Source organism: Neovison vison, chromosome 7, assembly GCF_020171115.1.
Source record: "Neovison vison isolate M4711 chromosome 7, ASM_NN_V1, whole genome shotgun sequence".
In the NCBI taxonomy this organism is placed as follows: Eukaryota; Metazoa; Chordata; class Mammalia; order Carnivora; family Mustelidae; genus Neogale; species Neogale vison.
In genome coordinates, this window is record NC_058097.1 from 4,390,554 (window position 1) to 4,410,483 (window position 19,930).

A 19,930-nucleotide genomic window follows, 5' to 3' on the forward strand; every position below is an offset into this window, starting at 1 on the left:
AAAAAAAAAAAAAGAAATGCAGATTCCCAGACCCAGTGAATCAGAAACGCTGGTTGTGAATTTGAGGTGTGACGTTCGTGGACCTGCGTTTTCCAGAACACACGGTTTCCCGTGCTCCGTCTGCCATCTTCGCTGACAGGGTCTCACGTCGGAGACGCGGTGTCTGCCAGAGTGTGGTCCGGACCACAGCGCCTGCCCCACCCCCCGGAGCCTGTGAGTCGTGAGGGACTTGGCTCTTCCCGAGGTACCGAGAATTAGACTCTGCCTTTAACGAGGCCGCAGGTGATGCGTGTGCACAGTCGTTTGAAGGGCATCTCGAGGAAGCACCTGCTGGCTGCCTGGGGCCTTTGCACACCGTTGAGTCCACAGTGGCCCCTCAGCCCACTGCGAGCGGCTAGGTGGGCAGACAGACCCCTTCGCAGATGGGAAACTAGACTCGGAGAGATCACACACTCCTAGCGAGTGCAGACGCTGATCTCCAGGCTCTCCCTGGGCCCACTTCCTCAGACTGGGGGCCTGGAGAGGGACCCTGTGCCCAAGTGAGTGGGGGAGACGAGGTGCAGGCCTGCCCCTTGAGTGCACCCTGCTGCACTCCCTCTGACCCTCAGGCCACCAGAAAAGACCCGCCTCCTGGGAGGGGCCTTCACCCCAGTGGGGGAGGGGAGGGAGTCTTAAGACCCCTCCTCAGGCTGGGAGTCTCAGAAGCTGCAAGCTCTTGGGACAGACAGCTCTGACCTCTCGTCCTTGTCCCGGTAGGGGTGGGGACGTGGCCCCAACACATGCTTTCTAAGGCTCCCTTAATTACTGATTGGTTTACCATCCCTTGGCAGAGCTAGAATCTTCCTTCTCCCACCCGCGGGGCCCAGGAAATGCAGCTGTACCGCTGGAGCAAGCCTGAGCTCTGTCCGTGATGGCTGAGGACCATGGGACCTTGAAGTCTGGGTTTGGGGGTAAGGGCGAGCGGCTGGGGCAGGCAGGGAGGAGTGGAGGCTGGCAGAGCAGGGCGAGGGGCTGGGGCTGCTCTCGGGCTTTGTGGAGGGCCCGAGTGATGATGAAGGCTGGGCGGTTGAGGGCGGGAGGGGTGAGGACCAAGGCCGTGGGGCCAGCCAGGGAACAGGTAACTTAACGGGGCAGCATGAGGTAGCCCGTGGCATGGGGACATGGGTGCAGATGCATTGCTCTGACTGGTTTGGGGAGCGAGATGAGTCACAGCCGGGAAGGCAGTGTGAAGACTGCCTCTCTCCCCACCCTGCTGCTGCTTCTAGCCATGGTGGGAGCCACAGGCAGCCGCCCAGGCCTCCCGGAGAAGCCAGTTCCCACGGCCGCCAGCCCCACTCTGTCCTCGCTGGGCGCCGTCTTCATCCTCCTGAAGTCCGCGCTGGGGGCCGGCCTGCTCAACTTCCCCTGGGCCTTCTACAAGGCGGGTGGGGTGACCCCTGCCTTCCTGGTGGAGCTGGTAAGCCCCTGCAGAGCATTTTGGGGGCTCTCCTGGGGAGGGAGCCAGCCGGGATCCTTGGCATGGCTTCCAGAGTGCTGGCCTAGAATCTGACACCCTTGAGGTTGGCCCGTCTCTCTGCTACTTGGGGAGGGGATCATCCTGCCGCGGGCCTGCGGGGAGAAGGCCCCTAGTCTGCTGTCAGTGGGGAGGTGGAGGCCGTGGGAAGCCGGGTGTTCTCCGGCACCTGCAGCGAGTGGAGCCACCAGGCGGCTGTAAGGCACCACGTCTGTGGCCTCACCTGGCGCATCGGTGGCCCTCACCTGCTGGCACAGCTAGGTAATGGAAGTGGGAGCCCGCGTGCAGTCAGGTCTCATGTAGGATGCTGTGAGCCCCTCATACTCGCAGGCCGCCAGGCCCGGGCCTCTGCCATGTCGCGGAGATCCAGCCCGAATTCCTAACCCACAAAGTCGGGGCTGAACGTCCGTCATGGAGAAGGGCTGCTAATAGCACAGCTTCGCTTTATTTGCAAGGACAACGCGCCCCCCGCCCCCGCCGCCCCGAGCTGATAGTAAGCGCTGAGTCTCGTGGTAAGCCCTCCCACAGACGTTATCCCACGTGCTTCTTTGTGGCAACCAGCTGATAACAGCCACGGGGCCTCTGAAGTCCTTCTGGAAAGTGCTCGGTCCTGCCCCGTGTAGGGTAACCTGTGCCATTCCTGGCGCTGGCCGAGGGCCTGTCCTGCTGTGGGCTCCCTGCAGTCGTGCAGGCTCTGTCCCCTGGAAGCTCATTCTAGCAGGGGACACAGATCGATACAGGAAGGCAAATAATACTGTGGGGCGGTGGTCTTGCTCAAAGGGTCGTGTGACAGAGGGTGTGACAGAAGGTGGCACACAGTGGTCAGAGAAGGCCTCCTGGCAGAGGTGGTATTAAGCGGAGCCCCAGCAGAAATGGAAGAACATGTCCAGGTGCCCGTGAGGGGAAACCTGCTGTGTTTGGACGTGTGACGGCGAAAGACCAGCCTTCAGAATGATGAAGAGGCCTGATGTCCAGCCGTAGAGAGAACAGTGGAGCGGGGGGTCAGGACGGTTGTGGCCAGTGCCCTGTGAGCAGGGCCGTGGGGTCCCCCTCATGACGCTCTGTGCCGTCTGCCGGGCGCCTCGCTGAGCTGGAGGTGTCGATTGGGCAGGTCTGGGGGGGCCGAAGGGTGTGCGTTTTGGAGGCGCTCCCAGGGGCCAGGGCTCCTGCAGGTTTGACTTGCACTTGGGGCGGGATGGTCTGAAGATGCCGAACGCGAGTAAACGCAAACTCCCAACAAGTAAGGAATGAGGCTGCTGGTCCCCCCACGCCCACCTCCAGGCAGCAGCCTCCCCCACTTCTCCTGGCCAGTGAGCTGCCGTCTCCCCTCAGCGTTTGGACACCCCACTGCTGAGAGGTAACAGGTGCGAGGTTCTAGGTCTCTAGATACGGGTCAGCCCTGGAGCTTTCATGAAATGTAACGAACCTGGACCCTCTTTGGGGCCTCAGGGAGGCGGGCCTGGGTGCAGGGTAAGGGATCTGCTGTCCTGCCGCGTGGAGGCTCAGGGTCACTCTTGCGGGGTGCCCTGTCCCACATGCAAGCAGGTTTCTTGGGACGGGACAGGGCAGAACAGTATGGGAAGGGGCAGGAGAAAGCTCCGGGCTGTGGTAGCATGTTCTGTCGGGGTGGGCGTGGGTGGCACACGTGCATTTGTTGGACCTTGGCCAATGGAACGTACTTGTGACCTGCAACCCATGGAGTTTTAGGAGAGGGATTTAGACTCTCGGGGTTTCCGATGCCTCTTCTGCTCAACTGGGACTAGAAAGCATGAGTGCAGGTGCCCAGACTTATTTACCGCCAGAGCGGACACGGCTGTTCCTGCTCTGTAGCTCCGGTCTTGGGGCAGAGGAGGGCTTGGTGGCCCGTCGGGGAGAGGCTCTGGGTGGCAGGTGGCCTCTGTGGGTAACAGCCCTGTGGAGAGGGGCATCCGAGTTCAAGAGACAGCAGGCTTGGGCGGGAAGCTGGGGATGCACCCTGGCCCCCTGGTCCCGCCCCGCAGGTCTCCCTGATCTTCCTCATCAGCGGGCTGGTCATCCTGGGCTACGCTGCTTCCGTCAGCGGCCAGGCCACCTACCAGGGCGTGGTCGGAGACCTGTGCGGCCCCACCATCGGGAAGCTGTGTGAGGCCTGCTTCGTCGTCAACCTGCTCATGATCTCCGTGGCCTTCCTCAGGGTGATTGGGGACCAGCTGGAGAAGCGTAAGTACTGGCATTGGAGTTGGGGGGGGGGTTCCCCGGGGCTTCCGGTTGATGAGCGGGATGTAGGTGCTGGGCAGGGCCCTGAGGGGGCAGCAGAGGCCAAGGCCACCCGTAGGCTCGTCCCGTTGGGACAGAGGGAGGCCCGGAGTAGTAGTTAGGGGCACACGGAGGGTCACGGAGCAAGAGGGGCTGTGCTGGACTGGCGGGGACAACCCCATGCATGGCGGGGGGAGCCGAGCCAGCTGCAGAGAAGCCCCTTTGAAGGGAGAGTCCGGTGTCACCCTGAGTTCGGTGGCCTCCAAGACTGAGCGCAGACCCCTCTGGCGTCTCGTCCCCTATCGGCCTTTCCCCGCGAACGCTGCAGTCGCCGTCGCCGCGCCCTGAAGCATCGCTAGGTTCTCTTCGTTGCCCTTCCACTCGGCGCACTTGCTAATGTCCGCTGTGGTTCTTCCCTTGACCCGTGGGAGGCTTGGACTCCTGTGGTTCAGTGTCCAGTTCTTTGGGAGTCTCCTGGACGCCCTCTTGGTTTCTGCTTTCCTGTGCCTGTCGGAGAACACACTGCGCGTGGCTTCCGTCTTGGGTGTTGGAGGATTGCGCTGGGCGCCCCGCGTCCGTCTCAGTGGGCACCCCACGCGCTCCCGAGGGCTGTGCCTTCTGCTCTTGGGCGCTGTGTTCCGGGACACATGACTCGAGGTGGCCCACGGCTTCGGTCGGGTCCTCCATAGCCTCGCTGTTTGTTTTCCAAATCTCATCATTCTGTCAGTTCCTGGAAGAGGGCAGTTAAAGTCCGCTGTGATTGTAGACTTGTCTGTTTGCCCTTTTAAAGACTTATTTATCTAGAGAGAGCATGAGTTGGGGGAGGGGCAGGGAGAGGAGGGAGAGACTCTCAAGCCTGCGTGGCCGGCTCCATCTCACAACCCTGAGACGTGACCTGAGCCGAAATCAGGAGTCGGACACGTACTGGACGGGGCCACCCATGCGCCCCATTTGCCTTTTTAATTCTGTCCATTCTTGCCTCCTGGTGTTGGAAGCTCCGTTACCAGGCTCACACCCGTGAGCCATCCCTCTGTTACTATGAAATACCCCCCTTTTTTAAAAAAATATTTTATTTATTTATTTGACAGGTAGAGCTCACAAGTAGGCAGAGAGAGAGGAGGAAGCAGGCTCCCCGCTGAGCAGAGAGCCCGATGCGGGGCTCGATCCCAGGACCCCCGAGATCATGACCTGAGCCAAAGGCAGAGGCTTAACCCTCTGAGCCACCCAGGCGCCCCAGTGAAATACCCTCTTTTTGTGTCTGGTAGTACTCTGCCCTCACAGCGACCTTCTCCGACTGTAGCCGCACCGGGCTCCTTACTCTGAGTGCCGGCCGGCCTCTCCTCCCAGCCGGTTCCCGGGGAGCCTTCCTGGGCCTGGGGAGGCCGGGTGCATTTCCTGCAGACACCACGTGGTTGAGTCTGGCTTTTTTCTCATCTTGATGGTGGCCGACTTCACCTGGATTAGTGCTGAGGTTTTGTTAGTCGAACCGTAGCCATCGGTACGGTTGGATTTTGGGCTCCCGCTTTGGCGTTTTGTTGGTTCTGCTGGTGGAGCCGAAGAGGAGAAGGCCCCTGGTGCTGGGTTATGGAAATGCATGGGATCCATGTCTCAGGAAGTACTCGGCCTAGAATGCACGTTGGCTGGTAAATCAGAGCCTCCTGGTGGGTAAATGAGCACAAAAACGCCCTTCCTGTCGCCAGCAGATAGAGGCCCACGCGGTCTCACCTCTGGTCGTCCGGTGTGGAGCCGCGCTGAGAAGGATTTGGAGGCTGCACTCAGGCCCGGGAGCGGGGCAGCCGGAGGGGTTAGCACACTGGTCAGGATACAGGCCACCGCGGGTGTACCCGGGTGGATTGGCTGCGGTCGTGAGGGCGTTGCTAGTGTGCTGGCCGTGAGGTGCCTGGGCTGGGTCTCTCTGTGGGCAAGCCCAGGCTGCTTGGGAAGAGAGCTGACCAGAGTTTGGGGGTGCTTGGGTGTGGCTTTGCGTGCACTGGGTACAAATGACGTTAAGTGAGAGGTGCTGAAAGTCCTCGAGGAACGTTCTAGAGATTGAAGGCTCAGGAACCCAGATGTCAGAGCTGGGTTCCTGGCTGAGGCGTTCCAGGTGGTGGGTGGGGCTTCCCACATGAGGCCACCCACATGGCCTCTGGGTGGCGCATGGCCGTGGCGTCTGTGGCTGGGACGCCTGCTTCACTGTCCTGGCTGGAGCCGGTGTGGAGCGACCTCAGGGCAGGACTCTCTGCCCTTGCCGTGGTTCGGAAGAAGCAAGCTGTTCTGAGGAGCCCTTCATTTCTCTGCATGGCGGGCTTCACTGAGCATTTGGTGACACATAGAAAAGGGTGACAGTCCGGCAGAGAAGACAGCCCCAAGTGGGCCACGGGCCACCTGTGGTTGGTGGGCACTGGGGGTGGGGTAGGGTGGGGGGAGTCTGTCCTCTCGCTCTTAACTCGGAGCGGGCTGCCAGACACCTCGGCGCAGCACAGTGTGGCCGATGGGATGTGGCCAGTTCCAGGCCTAGCGCTTGAGGACGGGCCGTTTCCACTGGGTCTCGGGGAGCCCCTGGCTGCCCCAGTCTAGACCGTTGGAGGGTTCTTGTGGAGAGACCCTGAGGTTGCAGGGAGGCCCAGTAGAGCCCAGGTGTCCCCAGCAGGCCCCCAGTGGGGGCCCATCAGGGGTCCTCTAGCCCAGCCCTCCGCTGACCCACATGGAGCCGATCCGGGCAGCTCAGTCCTGCCCTAATTCTCCTCCGGTCCCTGGTGTGCGTCACTCTGGGCTGCTTGGCTCGGTCTCCCAGTTCTGGGTCCAGAAGGCCATTCCAGGCCCCCACCCCACACACCCACTGGGCTCCTTCGCAAACCAAAACATGTTCGCAAGAACTTGAGGCCCGGCCTTTTTGTCTGTGATTTGTTGCTGGACCCCATCACTTAGGGCAGTGTCTGGCTGGCTTCCTTCCCGCGTGGGGGCACGGGATAGGGTCCCCATCCCCTCCCTTTAGGCTCACAGGCTAACTTAGTGTCCGTGGCCAAGCCCACCCAGACCTGGAGCAGGGAGCCTCATGGCCGAAGCCGTGGCTGCGGGCGGAGGGCGTGCAGCGCTCCTAGCGGGCCCTGTCCCCCTGCCCGCCAGTGTGCGACTTGCTGCTGCCCAGCGCCCTGCCGGCCCTGCAGCCCTGGTACGCCGAGCAGCGCTTCACCCTGCCCCTGCTGTCCGCGCTGGTCATCCTGCCGCTGTCCGCCCCGCGGGAGATCGGGTTCCAGAAGTACACGAGGTACTACAGAAATACACGAGGCCTGCAGATGTTTCCTGGCGGGAGGGGCCTGGGGAGGCTTCTTTCTGCCTGGGGTTAGGGGAGCTGGCAGCTCGGTCCCGCCATTTGGACAAGAGAAAAGGGCTGGAAAAGTGCACAAGTGACGTGTACGCGTGGTGGAAAACAGATGAACGAGAACGCGGCCGGCACGGACGTGACCTGCAGCTGAGCTCTTGTTCTTTGGTTAAGAATGGAGAGACCCTGGACACACTTCTGTTTCCATCTGACGCTCTGAGGGTTTATACACACGCTCGAGAAGATAGAGTCCGGCATAAGAGTTCGTCTGAGTGCACAGTCTGCCCTTGCCTGCTGTGCGTGACGATGGACATTTCACTTTGGAACTAGAATGGAGAAGCAGCCGTCTTCCCCCGTCCCCATGGCACAGAGAGGAAAGCGAAGCTGATAGCAGCAAGGACTTGGCCCAGCACCTTGCTAGCGTGGGCAGAGCTGGCACTCGGCCCCCACTGTGTGCGGGAGCCCAGGCGCCAGCTGGCGGGGCTGGTGGGCCCAGCATGGAGGCCCCTGACGCCGCGCCCCTCTGTCAGCATCCTAGGCTCCCTGGCCGCCTGCTACCTGGCCCTGGTCATCATGGTGCAGTACTACCTTGGGCCCCCAGGCCTCGTCCATGAGCCCCGCCCTGCAGCGAGGTGAGTTTGGGAGGTGGGGTGTAGCTGCACTGCTCCCAGGGGTGCCGAACCGGGATCCTTGGAAGAGGGACCCAGAGTCCCCGCACCTCCCTGTGAAATTCTTCATGTCTCTGATGCAGCAGAGCCCTGCCAAGTCCCTTGTCCTCCTTCAGGATGGCCTCTGGTGAGTAAGGGCCAGGGACAGGTGGAAGGACACACACACACTGAATGCCACACACACACTGAATGCCCCACCCACCTGGGCCTCCGGGGCTGTTGCAGACAGACATCCCCCACAGCATGGAGGCAGCAGAGCTGGCGGGCAAGGCTTGGGTTCCTGGCAGAGGGAACAGGGGTGCGTGCAGGCTGGTGTGGCTGGACTGGCCTTAGGAAGGCCAGGACTCGCCGGAGGGGTGTCCTTTGGGGCTGCCACACTGTGGTGAGGACTTTGGTTTGGGCCAGGAAGCCCCTGCAGGAGTTTGAGCACAGCAGGGCTTGAAGTCAGGTCTTGTGGCTGGTCCTGTGCTGTGGGGATGTGACCAGGACAGTCACCAGGGCCCTGTGCCCAGAAGGTTGACTTTGGGCAGGACGACTCTGAGCTTTCAGCTTGGGCTCCGAGAAGGGTGCTGTTTCCTGGGCTGGAGAAGACAGGAGCGGGTGACTGGGGGAGGAGGTCCCGTGGGGACATGTTACCTTGGAGTAGCTCTGAGACCGCTAATGAAGGCATCAGGTGGCCAGCTGGACCCGCGTGTGTGGAGGTCGGAGAGAGGGATCTAGACTGGAGAGGGAAACGTGGTTAGTTTGGGCCCAGAGGTGGCATTCGAGGTCGCCGGGCTGGGTGAGACGTGCCCCTGAGCCGGTGGCGCTCAGTCCGGGACCAGGAGGTCAGAGGGCGGAGCCTGTGGAAGGGGAGCGGAAAGGCGAAGCAGGAAGACGGGTTCACCTCCTGGGGTGCTGGGCAAAGCAGGAATGCCTCTCGGAGTCTGCAAGTCCAGAGGCCAGGTGCGGCCGGGCCTGCTCCCTCTAGCCCCTCTGGGGGGCTCCTTCCTGCCCCTTGCAGCTTCCGGTGGCCCCAGCCATCCTTGGCCTCCCTTGGCCCGTGGGCGCCTCCCTCCCATCTCCGGCCCTGTCCTCGCAGGGCCTTCTCCCCTTGTCTGTTTCCCCTTCCGGTAAGGACACCAGTCGGTGGATGAGCCCCCCTGCTCCGGTGGGGCCTCGTCTAAGCTTAGCCAGTTACATGTACGAAACCCAACTCCAAGTGAGTCTTTGTTGCGAGGTTCCCAGGGGATGTAAATCCGGGGAGATGTTATTCAACCCAGGATAGAGGAGGCTAGAAGGTGCACCTCCGAAGTCAGTGAACAAAATTTCAGGAAGGCCAGGGTGATTGCCTCCAGATCCTGCTGCTGGGTCATGTGGGACCGAGCCCTGCCATTGGATTTAGCCGTGGAGGCCTGCTGGTGGAGCTCCATCAGGGAGAAGGGGGTGAGGGCCCAGGGGGCTTGGCTCCAGGGGAGAGGGAGAGAGGCAGGGAAGAACGTTCTTTTGAGGAGGGGAGGAGAGGGATGGGCAGGAGCTGCTGGGGGACCAAGGCCAGCAGGTGTTGCTTGTGCCTCTGTGTCCTCCAAGGTGCCAGAGGCTGGCACCCAGAGCTTCTTCTCAAAGGAAGCTGGGGGGCACCTGTCTGGGGACCCCTGACAGGGCTGGGCCTGGAGGTTCTGCCTTGTGCACACCTCCGCTCTCGTAGGCAGCGTGGGTGGCGGTCCAGCCGTCCTTGCACCGCTGGATCCGGGGGTGCTGCCTGCGTCCCCGCCCCTCACCCTGGTGGGAGCAGAAGGCCTCGGCAGAAGTTGGGAATTCCTTCGAGCCCCGTCCTGCCCGAGTTCTGCGTGCACAGAGAACGGCAAGCGAACAGACATCAGTGCAGGTAGACCTAGAAAGTGTAGCATTGAACACGCCTCGTTTTCCTGGTGATTAAGAATCTGTCTCCTAGGCTTTAGGTACGTTTTCCTGCGATTGTTGAAAACTCCTCCTCAAGTTGAGTGAGCCTGTTTCGAGTTGTGCTTTTTGTGGTAAACACCTGTCCGCGTCCCTTTGCAGGCCCTCCTCCTGGACCTCCATGTTCAGCGTCTTCCCGACCATCTGCTTCGGATTCCAGGTAATGTCTGCGGGCGTGTGGAGGCATTGCTCCCCCCGGAGAGTGTGGGCCTCTGTCAGGAAAGGTTAAGGCCTCGCCAGGGGACGAGACGGGCTGTCTGTCTGGGAGACCGTGCGTGTCGGTGGGCATCTGGGCTCAGTGAAGTATGCGTTGTCGTTGAACTCGGGAACCTGGCCCGCCAGCGCTAGCAGCACATTTGTCGGGTGTGGGGTGGTGTGGGGATCCGGAATTTGTTCCATCCTCTGTAGAATTCTCGCAGGACTGGCGCCGTGACTGGAGACCTAGAGCCACCTGCTTCTGGAACACACGTCATGCAGGGCGATCCTGCCCCGGAAGGCCTGCAGGCGGGGGGCGCTGGATGGCATGCCGGTGGCCGCGTGCTGGGGTGCACGGGGCATAGACAGAATCTCGGACCGGGTGGCACGGAGGGAGGATGGCTTGTGTGTGCGGAAGCCGGTGGAGGCCTTCAGAGGTAGCCCTGCGTGGGGCAGGTTCAGAGACAGCCTTTCCAAGCACCGATGCCTGAAAGTGACCTTGAAGCAGGGGTGGGAGGCGGCCAGGGGAAGGGGAGGGCAGCTGGAGAGGTCGGCCGTGAGCCCGTGGCGGGGGGGGGGGGGGGCGGCGGCGCAGAGGGTCTTAGACGAGGTGGGAGAGCGGCAGGGGGTGAGCCAGGCACTCCACGCGGTGCTGGAGGGGTGCAGTGGAGGGCGTGGCCCCCCTCCCTGCCTTCTGGTCCTTCTCGGGTCTTCCAGTCTCTCAGCGGGCGGCAGCGGACTCCGTTCGTTGTTCGTTCGTTGTTCCTTGAGTGTTTATTTAGGAAAGATGTGCCTCCCTCCTAAGAACAGCCCCTCCCTCCCCAGCACACCAGAGCCACCCCAGAGTAGAGTCCTGCTCGCAAGGGCTGGGGGTCTGGGCCGCTTCTCTCAACCAGCTTCTGCTTCTCTCCTTTGTCTTGCCTTTTCTTTGAGAAGCATGTTTGGGAAAAAAAAAAAGTCCTGGAACATTTCCATTTATCTTCCTTATAAATCCGTCGATAGATCGCTTCTGGGGCTTAGCAAGCCGCCCGCAGGAATTTCTCACTTTTCTTCTTGCACATCCAATATTTTGAAAGATGGAAGCGATGATTTAGCTGTCAGCGGTCTGTCTGGCTGTGGCTCGCATCCCTCCCGCCCGTGCCGGGGCACCATGTGGTGTGGCAGGCTCGCGCTGCGGGGGCGGCCTTCCAGATGCTTACGCGGGGTGCCCCCCTCACCTTTGCCTCAGCTCTTCAACCGGTTCTCCTAGCAACCGGGGCCCGGGCTGCGGTTTCCAGGGACACGGGATGCAGCGATGGGGGGCTGGGAGAAGGTGTGCGTTGCAGGGTCGGGGTGCGGGTGGGGCTCCGGCCCAGGCATCTGGGCTTGGAGCTTCCGGGGACCTGGGGAGTCGGGGGAGAGCAGCTGGAGGTGGGGATGGTGGGAGGTAGGCTGAGGGGGCAGCCAGGCGGAGGCGCGCGGTGGGAAGGGAGCTCTGGCCTGGTCAGACAGCTCTCCTCCCCCCGCACTGAGCAGTGGGGCTCCGCGTCCAGCCTGCACCGAGTCCGAGGGCCGCCTCTGCCCCCAGCCCCCTCGGAGTGCTCCGCTGGATGGATCGAGCACAGCTTGTGACTCTGTTCCTCGGGGGTGGACGTGTGGCCGCTTTCCGCTTCTCGGTGTCTGTGCTCCCCTGCCTGGCCTTCTGTCACCAGGAGAGCAGAGAGCCAGCCCTGGCCCAGCCCCATCCTACACACTGCCCCAGCCACTGGCCTGGCTTAGCAGCCCTGCCCTCGTGGGACCTGCTTCAGTTCCCTGCGCGAGACCAGGAGGAACAGGGCCTGGGAGTCGGGGACCAACTGGAAGGAGGGCTGGGTGGCATCCTGCCACCGCCAGGCATCTCGTCCTGACCGCTGTGCTCTGCTTCTCCTCTAGACGCAGAGCCTCTGAGACCCTCCCCAGCCCCGGTGTCCCCGGTGTGGCGTCCTGTGTGGTCCCGCAGTGCGGGAGATGGGGGCGTAGGTTCTCTGGGTTCCCCTGGTGGAGGTTCCCTGCGAGGGCTAAGGGAGGGCTAAGCCCCCCACTGCCCAGCTGAGCCAGCTTGCGGCCAGCGGGCTCCTGCAAGGTCAGGGAGGCCTGGGGCAGAAAGCCCAAGGTCATGTGCCCTGAGGCTGGTCTCGGGGGAAGGTGTGCATGAGCTCACCCTGGGCTGGGGGCTGTTAGGGCAGCTGGAGTCTGGAGGACCTAGTGTGTCCCCTCTGAACACCCCCCCCCCCCGCTGCCAATGTGTGCTCCATTGGGGAGGGGATTGCGTCCAGCTGGTTTCTGTGGTTTCCCAGACCGGCATGAGGGGGACTGTTCCACATCGAAGTGCTGGGGAGGCTTCCTGGTAGCTGGTATGGGGTGGGTAAATGAGTCAACCGTGGAGTGTTCCTGAGCTTTGTACCAGGCCCCATGTTTGGCCTGAGCTCAGAGGCGTAAGTGAGGCAGATGTGGTCCTTGTTATCATGTAGCCAAAGATGCTGAACATGCAATCCCAAACGTACTCAAGTACAGGGCGGGGACACGGGGAAGATCTCGGTCCTGCTGGGGAGTGCTTTCTGGAAGGGTGGATGAGAGCTGGCTGGACCAAGAGAGAATCCCAGGTAGAGGACCCAGCGCAAGCAAAGGCCCTGAGGCAGTGAGGAGGAACGGAGGTGAACTGAGCCCAGTGGGTGAGGGAAGCATGGCTCCTTGGAGCCTGGAGAGTGGGCAGGAGGAGGGGATTGGCATGTTTGATTTTGACCACAAGTGAGTAAAGAGGCTGATGTGTGGTAGGAACCCTGTCCTAGGAGCCTGTGACAGTCCTGGAGGCCCCGGGGGGCATGGAGATAGAGCCATTGCCTCTCAACCTGAATGCAAGTCCGGGGTTCCTGGGCTGCTCGTGAAATGCCACTGCCCACGACCTGCCCCAAGTAAACCAAGTCCTTGATGTTGGCTACAGGTGGTTTGTGCTTAAGTCTTGTCATGATGTCATAGAGTCCCTGTGAAGTTTATCGGTCATGGATACGTGTACTCCCATGTGAGCCTCAGCCCAGGCAGGATCTAGAGCATTGCCGGTCCCCCCCACCTCGAGAGCTCCTCCATGACCTTCCCCACTCACTAGCACCCTCCACTCTCTCTTCTGCCCTTTGTCACCGAAAGTGTGGTTTCCAGCTAGAGCAGTTCTGTTCCCAGAGCCCATTTGGCAACATCCAGAGACCTGATTGTCAGGACTGGGGTGTTCCTGGCATCCAGGGGCCTCGAGGCCAGGGACTCCGCCCAGCACCCTGCAGTGCAAAGAACCGTCTTCAGATGTCAGCGGTGCTGCCATCGAGACCCCTTGCCCTGGCTTAGCTTGTAACTTCACGTCCATGGAAACACGTTTCTGTGTCTTGCGCAGCGTTAGGGCTGTGAGGCTCTCCTGCGCACTGGCACACAGTTGTGTTCTTCCTTCTTCGGTGCTGTGTAATATTCCACATGTGACTGCTAATAACCTCAGCCCTTCGACTGTCGGGGGTGTTTGGGTGGTTCTGTGTCCCGCCGGCCCTGTCCCCCTGAGCCCCGCCCCTGCCTTCCAGTGTCACGAGGCCGCGGTGTCCATCTACTGCAGCATGCGCCGCCGGAGCCTTTCCCACTGGGCCCTGGTCTCCGTGCTGTCCCTGCTGGCCTGCTGCCTCATCTACTCGCTCACAGGTAAGGCCCACCGGGGCACCGCGGAGCTGGGTAGGGGGCCCGAGACCCCGAATGGCATCTGCTTCCGGAGTTCTTCCCGCGCACTCAGTGTGGTGTGCCGGGAGCGGGCCCTGCCGTGTGGGAGCCTCGGTCCATTTAACCCGAAGCCCTTAGGGAAGTCCCCGTTTCCTAGACGAGGGAACAGAGGCTCAGAGGGCTCCTGTGGGTTGTTCACGGTCCCCCGACTAGATGTGCAGAGCTAAGAGCCAGACCCAGGGCCCGGCTGTCCCAGAGGCCTTGCTCTTACACACTGCCCACCCCCCATCCCCTGCTGGTGGACGGGACCAAGGTCATGACACGGGTCATCCTTGCATCACAGCCAGGGAGAGCAGTGTACAAAACCCTGTCGTGTGATTTGGGTGCTCACAGACCTGGACTGCAGGCAGAAGGGTCTCCAAAGGTGACAGAGTGTGGCTCAGGGAGGCCTGTGACACGCCCAAGGTCACGCGGCACACCCCAGGTCTCAGACTTCCGACCAGCCGCATTCCTCCAGCGCTGGGGCCCTTTCTTGCCTCCGGCTTTGGCACCCCTGACTCGGGAAGCCCGTGGGCTGCCGCAGATGTCTCGGGCTCCTTGGAGCCTTATGGTCACCTGAGAAACTCGCTGGATGACCCCTCCCCGGCGGGGCAGGTGGGGGTGGTCACTGTTAGTCTGTGTCCCCATGACCTGGGGATAGAGAGCCACCTCTAGGCCAGCAAATTTGTGGGACCTTCTGGAAAGGGCCCAGAGAGAAGCCAGCACAGGCACAGCTCAGCCAGGAGGGACAGACTCGGGACAGGGCAGGTGACCAGGATGCCAAGGGGTGAGGATGGGGGAGGGGCACGGAACTGTGTGATTCCGGCAGCGGTTGACACCCTGGGTCAGAACGCGTGCACAGGCAGGAGGGCGACGGACCGCGCATGAGGCATCGTTAGGGCTCTGAGTGCCGGCTGCCTCCGTGAGCGGCCCTCACCGGCGCTGGGCGCTGGGCAAAGGAGAAGCAGCGTCGGGCAGCAGGAGTTTTGATTGAGGAGCGCAGAGTTACTGTGTCGGCCGAGGATAGGAAAGCCTTGAGAAACCGCAGAACCCTTCTAGAACCTTCTGCCCGCTCCCAGGGAGCTCCTTCAGGGTGGTAGGAGCTGGACGCTGTCCGTGTGTCCGGTGGAGAGGGTGGGGATGTGACGGGAAGAATATTTTGGGTGTCGCGCCGACACACGAGGTTTGTTGGTGTCCGGCGTGCAGCACGGGTTGGGCTCCCGTGTGAGGCCGCATTCGCGGCCAGTGCGGCTGCCGGCCTTGCTGACCGCGGGCCCCGTGCCGTGCCTTCCGTCCGGTGTCTGCCTCCGGCACGGCGTCTCCCCAGTCAGCTCTCTGGGCTTCCACCCTCTCGGCCCCCCAGGGGTTTATGGCTTCCTGACCTTCGGGACGGACGTTTCTGCCGACATCTTGATGTCCTACCCTGGCAACGACGTCGTCATCATCGTGGCCCGGGCTCTCTTCGGGGTCTCCATCGTGACTGTCTATCCCATCGTGCTCTTCCTGGGGAGGTGAGGCCCGGCCCGCAGGGGCAGGGCGCTCACCCCTATCAGGGTTCAGGTCATGCCCGGCACCATGCGGGCTTGGGTGTTGGGGGAACTTCTGTAGAGACCACGGAGGCAGGGAGCTGGGGTGGTTTGCCCGGAGTGGCCCAGCCACTGAGGGTCACAACTGGAGTCTGGCGCCCCCGCCCCCCCAGACTGTACCCCGCCTGGTCCTTCTGTGGCGGCGGCCTGCCGTGGACCGAGCTGTGTGAGGGTTGGCACAGTCCTTGGAGAACGGTGGCTGGCGAGGAGCGGGGAGTCTGCTGGGTGTGAAGGGCAGTCGGGAGGGGGCCCAGGGGACCCCATGGGGGACGGGGCTGGAGCCCCTGCGCTGCTGTGGCCTCCAGGTCGGTGATGCAGGATTTCTGGAGGAGGAGCTGCTACCGGGCAGGTGGGCTCGGGGCCCTGGCGGAGCCCTCAGGGCCGTGGGTCCGGGGGCTGCTGACCGTGCTGTGGGTGGCCGTGACGCTGGCCATGGCCCTGTTCCTGCCCGACCTCAGCGAGATCATCGGCATCATCGGGGGCATCAGTTCCTTCTTCATCTTCATCTTCCCAGGTGGGCTACCTGCTCTGCGCCGCGCTGGAGCTCGGGGGCTGGGCGGGGGTGCCATGGAGGGAGGAAGGCACCCAGTTCAGGTCACTGAGCCTGACACGGGCTGGGGACTGTGGACACCTGGAGTGGAACATCTCCGTGGCTGACGATGGGCGCACCTGCCGGCTGCGCTGCTGTCCTCCCGTCCTGCCGGCCGGAAGACCGAGAACTGGAGGCCGCCTGGGAGGCACAGTCTGCGTCACCCTCGGCAATGCCCACTGTCCCCTTGCTGCCGCCCACTGTGGGGTTTCCTCTTAAATTTTAAAAATGTTTGCAGTTACATGACGTCCACTGGTTCCAAGGTATCCTGCGAGCATCTTCTTACCTTGTCCCTGACCCGGGAGACAAACAGTTTCATACAAAACCTTCCCAGTGTGAGTGCGTGAAGGTCCAGTGAAGGTGGCCAGAGGCTGATGCCAGCCTGGGAAGCCTGGGGAGGGCCCTCCCGGAGAAGCAGACGTGCTGGGCACCTGCTGACCCTCAGGCAGGAACCCCAGATCCCCGCAACTCTGGCTCTGGGAAGCGCTTTCAGATGCGAGGCTGTGGGCACGTGGCCGGCGCCGCGGGCTGCGGCAGGTCTGCTGGCCTCCCCGTGCTTACCGGGAGTCTGAGACATCTGGTGTGTTGGGCGCAGGGCCCTTGTCCTGGGGGGGCCTTTTCGCTCCAGATGTTTCCCACTTTCTGGGAACGACCAGCCAGGACGGGTTCAGTGGGGGAGATGCCAATGGAGCTTTAGGCAGAACTGTCTGGCTTCAGATCCCAGGAGAATTCTTAGAAACAAAAATCTGCCGGGCAGCTGCCTGCTGGTGAAAGCTTCCCAGCGTCCGGCCTGGAGTCTGGCCCCGACGGGTCATCCCAGAGAGGCTGGCACAGAGGCCAGGCTGTCCTTGCTGTCTGAAAGGGAGGCTCAGAGTGGCCAAAGTGTGAGGGGGATGCTGAGCCGGGCCCCCAGAACCAGGCCCTCTGCCAGCTCGCTGTGCCAGGATCAGAGGGAGCCGGGGGGGGGGCCGCGCTGGGCACAGGCCTCGCTGGCGTCCCAGGGCCCAGAGGAGGGCTGGGTCCCAGCCGAGCTCTTGAGCTCCGGGCGGGCCTGGGCCTGGGCGTGTGGCGCTGCAGCGGCCCGTGTCTCCTTGGCAGGCCTGTGCCTCATTTGTGCTGTCGGCGTCGAGCCCGTGACTCCGCGCGTCAAGTAAGTGTCCCCAAACAAAGGTGGCAGTGTGGGCATTTGAGGGCTCTGAGAGCAGAACGGGAATGTGGCAGGGACTGCGGAGGGCCCGTTGTCCTGCATATGGGCCGACCGCCGGCCCCGGGCCTCGACTTCACCGCACAGTGAGGGGGTGTCCGCGCCCGAGCCGGCCCTCGGCCCCCACACCAGCAGTCCAGGCACGCCTCCCTCCCGCTCAGGGGGACCGTGCACACTGGGAGCTGTAGGTGGGCGGAGGGCTCCCTAGCTGAGTGTGCATCCTGCTCCTGCACGCAGACCCCCGGCAGCACGGGGCCCGGGCAGGTCCTGCTGCCTGGAGCCCTGCCTTCCGGAGGCCGTGTGGGCAGGAGGGTACACGTTCCCTCAGCAAGACGGCAGCCGTGTCTGGACACCTCTTTGGTGCCAGGCCCTCGCCCAGCTCCTTAGAGTACCGGGCCCATCCTACAGACAAGGGTGCACGGCCCGTCAGGTCAGCGCTGAGACTGCAGCGGGGCTCACCTGGTCCGGGTCTCACACGTGCCTCCGCCCTGCTCCTGCGTGGCCTGTGATAGGACTGGAACCATGTCCTTGCCGCTGAGGGGCCCAGGCTGTCCCCACTGAGAAAGAGGCCGCGTGCCGCTGATGGAGCATAGCTTAGCCAGAGCCCGTGTGGCTCTTAGTCCCAACCCATGGGCAGGGAGACGGGCCGAGGCTTGCCGAGAGACGCTGTGTTAGGTTTGCTGGGGCACGCACCGCAATAGAAACCTGTTCTCGCCCTTCTCGGGAGGCCCAAAGTCCTCAGTCATGCTGCAAGCAGGACCAGGCTCCCTCTGAAGGTTCTAGAAGCCTGTTCTGTCCCTCGACATCTCCTGCCGTCACCTGCTGGCTCCAGGTGCCTTGGCTTGTGGCTGCATCACCCCAGTCTCGGCCTCCAGCCTCACACGGCCTCTCCGTGTGTCTCTGCCTCAGATCTCTTGTCTCTCTCCCTCATACGGACGCCTGTCACTGGGTTGAGGGCCCAGCCCCGTGCCAGGGGATCTTCTCTCCAGATTTTTAACTTCATCACATCTGCAAAGACCCTATTTCCAGGTTTGGGGTGGACATGAATGCTGGGGACCACACTTCAGCCCTGGTCCCACCTGCCGGCTGGCATCTCTGTCTCCCCTCGCCTCTGCCCCCTCAAGCCCGGGCTTGATTCCCCCCGCAGCCGGCTGGCTTCGTCCCCTTCCAAGTGGAGAAGAGCTTTTCTGGATGTCTCTGAGCCAGACTTGGGCTGGCGGCTGGCCCTGGTTGTCTGGGGCCCCTCCGTGGTCTTTGAGGTCCTGATGCTTCTGTTTCGTGCCTTGTTCCCGGCTCACAGCGGTTTTGACTGGGGCGCTTTGAAGCTACTTTGAATCCCGGCGGTCCTGTAGGGCCTTCTGATCCCTCCGAGCTGCTCGACGAGCCCCCGGCTCCGGGCACGTTGACCACGCTCTCCACTTCCGACGCGGGGGCGTTCGTGGCTGCTCCGCTGGACAGTCTTTCTGTGCCAGCAGCTCCTGGGGCCTTTGTTGATGGGGCCAGAAACGTCTCTGGCAGCCTTGCCGTTCCCGGGAATCCTGGCTCCTTGTCGATGTGGTGTTGGCTGGTACATGATGAGCTCGCAGACGTGTCCTCAATGGCCACTGGGGCCAACCACCCCTGCCTCCTGCGCCCTCGTGCCCTATCCACTGTCCCCATCGCGGGTGACTTTGGGGTGGCTTCTCCTTCCTCATTTCTGAAGGGGCTTCATCCCCCCTTCCCTTGCCCCCAAAGGGAAAGGAGTGGAAAGGGATCCCCCTCCCCTATTTCTTTGGCTTTGATAAAACGCTAGGGAGGAATGGAGTCATCAGTTAACAGTTGCAGTGTGAGGTTTTAATTGCCTGGGGCCATTATCCCCCGTTGCCTTGGAAACCCGCTCCTGCAGGTGAGGGAGGATACTGGGGAGTCCGCCCGCCCCCACCCCGCACTGGTGACTGGCCGCGGCCGGGCTTCCTGTGAGGAGCTTCCCGAGTGCTCGGCCTGTCTGCGCGGAGGTCCGGGGAAGAGCGCGTTGACGTGTGTGTACCGACCCGGCAGGTGCTGCTTGGAGGTGTGGGGAGCGGTCTCCGTGCTCGTGGGCACCTTCATCTTCGGGCAGAGCACGGTGGCCGCGGCCTTGGAGCTCTTCTGAGCGGGAGGGGGTCGGCCCGGCCTCCACGCGGCGCTGGTACGGCACCCGTGTCCTTCGATCATAAAGATGCTGCAGAAACGGATGCGTCCTGTCTCCTGAGGGGGCTCATTTGGGCTTCTGTGGGTTCGGAGGGTTTCGGGTGCGGTGCCGAGGAGGGTGTATTGATGTCCTGGGACTCCTCTAACAGAAGGCCACGTGCTGGGGGCCTCAGACGGCAGCCGTCGATCCCCGCAGTCCCGGGGGCTGGGGTCTGAGATCGAGGCTTGGGCAAGGCCGTGCTCCCTCAGAGGGCTCTCGGCGAGCCCTCCCGCCTTCAGCCTCCTCCGGCCGCTGGTGTTGCTGGCCATCCTGGGCATGGCTTGGCCTGTAGGTACACCCCGCTCGCCTCGGCTCCCTGCCCCCGACATGGCGTCCGCCCTGCGTGTCTGTCCAGAGTTCCCTCCTCTGACGAGGATGCCAGTCACTGGCTCTGAAGCACCCTAGTGCAGGGTGACCTCCCCTTAACTTAGAGGCTGCAAAGATGTCACAGTCACAGGTCCCCAGAGTCAGGACTTCCGCTTACCATCTCCAGGGGACACAGTTCAGACCAGAAGTTGGGACTGAGGCCCAGGGACCTCAGCTTTGGCCCCCACTCTGATGGGAGGACCCCGAGGAGAGCCCCCTTTCCCTTTGGGCTGGACCTGAAGAGCCTGGGAGCCCAGTGGACAGTTGGCTCCGTCCCTCCTTCCCGACCCCAGCCAGTCCTGGGGTCAGGGTCACACCTGCAGCTGAGGACAGGGGGCCCCGGGGGTCGGCCCCGGGCCCA

At 62.6% G+C, this 19,930-nt stretch overlaps 1 protein-coding gene across 1 annotated transcript; it reads left to right on the plus strand.

The window, feature by feature from the left end:
- The first annotated feature begins 910 nt into the window (after positions 1 to 910).
- SLC38A8 (solute carrier family 38 member 8) lies at positions 911 to 19,930 on the plus strand. Its single transcript, XM_044255642.1, has 11 exons — positions 911 to 950; positions 1,266 to 1,456; positions 3,514 to 3,712; positions 6,875 to 7,016; positions 7,601 to 7,702; positions 9,779 to 9,836; positions 13,447 to 13,561; positions 14,979 to 15,126; positions 15,507 to 15,715; positions 16,889 to 16,940; positions 19,032 to 19,930. Exons 1-11 carry the CDS (start codon positions 911 to 913, stop codon positions 19,123 to 19,125), a joined length of 1,350 nt encoding a protein of 449 aa, XP_044111577.1. The 3' UTR covers positions 19,126 to 19,930.

Coding starts and splice junctions, on each gene's coding strand:
- SLC38A8 (XM_044255642.1), top strand. CDS start 911: ATGGCTGAGGACCATGGGACCTTGAAGTCTGGGTTTGGGG. Junction 951..1,265: donor CTTGAAGTCTGGGTTTGGGG/GTAAGGGCGAGC, acceptor TGCTGCTTCTAG/CCATGGTGGGAGCCACAGGC. Junction 16,941..19,031: donor CCCGTGACTCCGCGCGTCAA/GTAAGTGTCCCC, acceptor CCGACCCGGCAG/GTGCTGCTTGGAGGTGTGGG.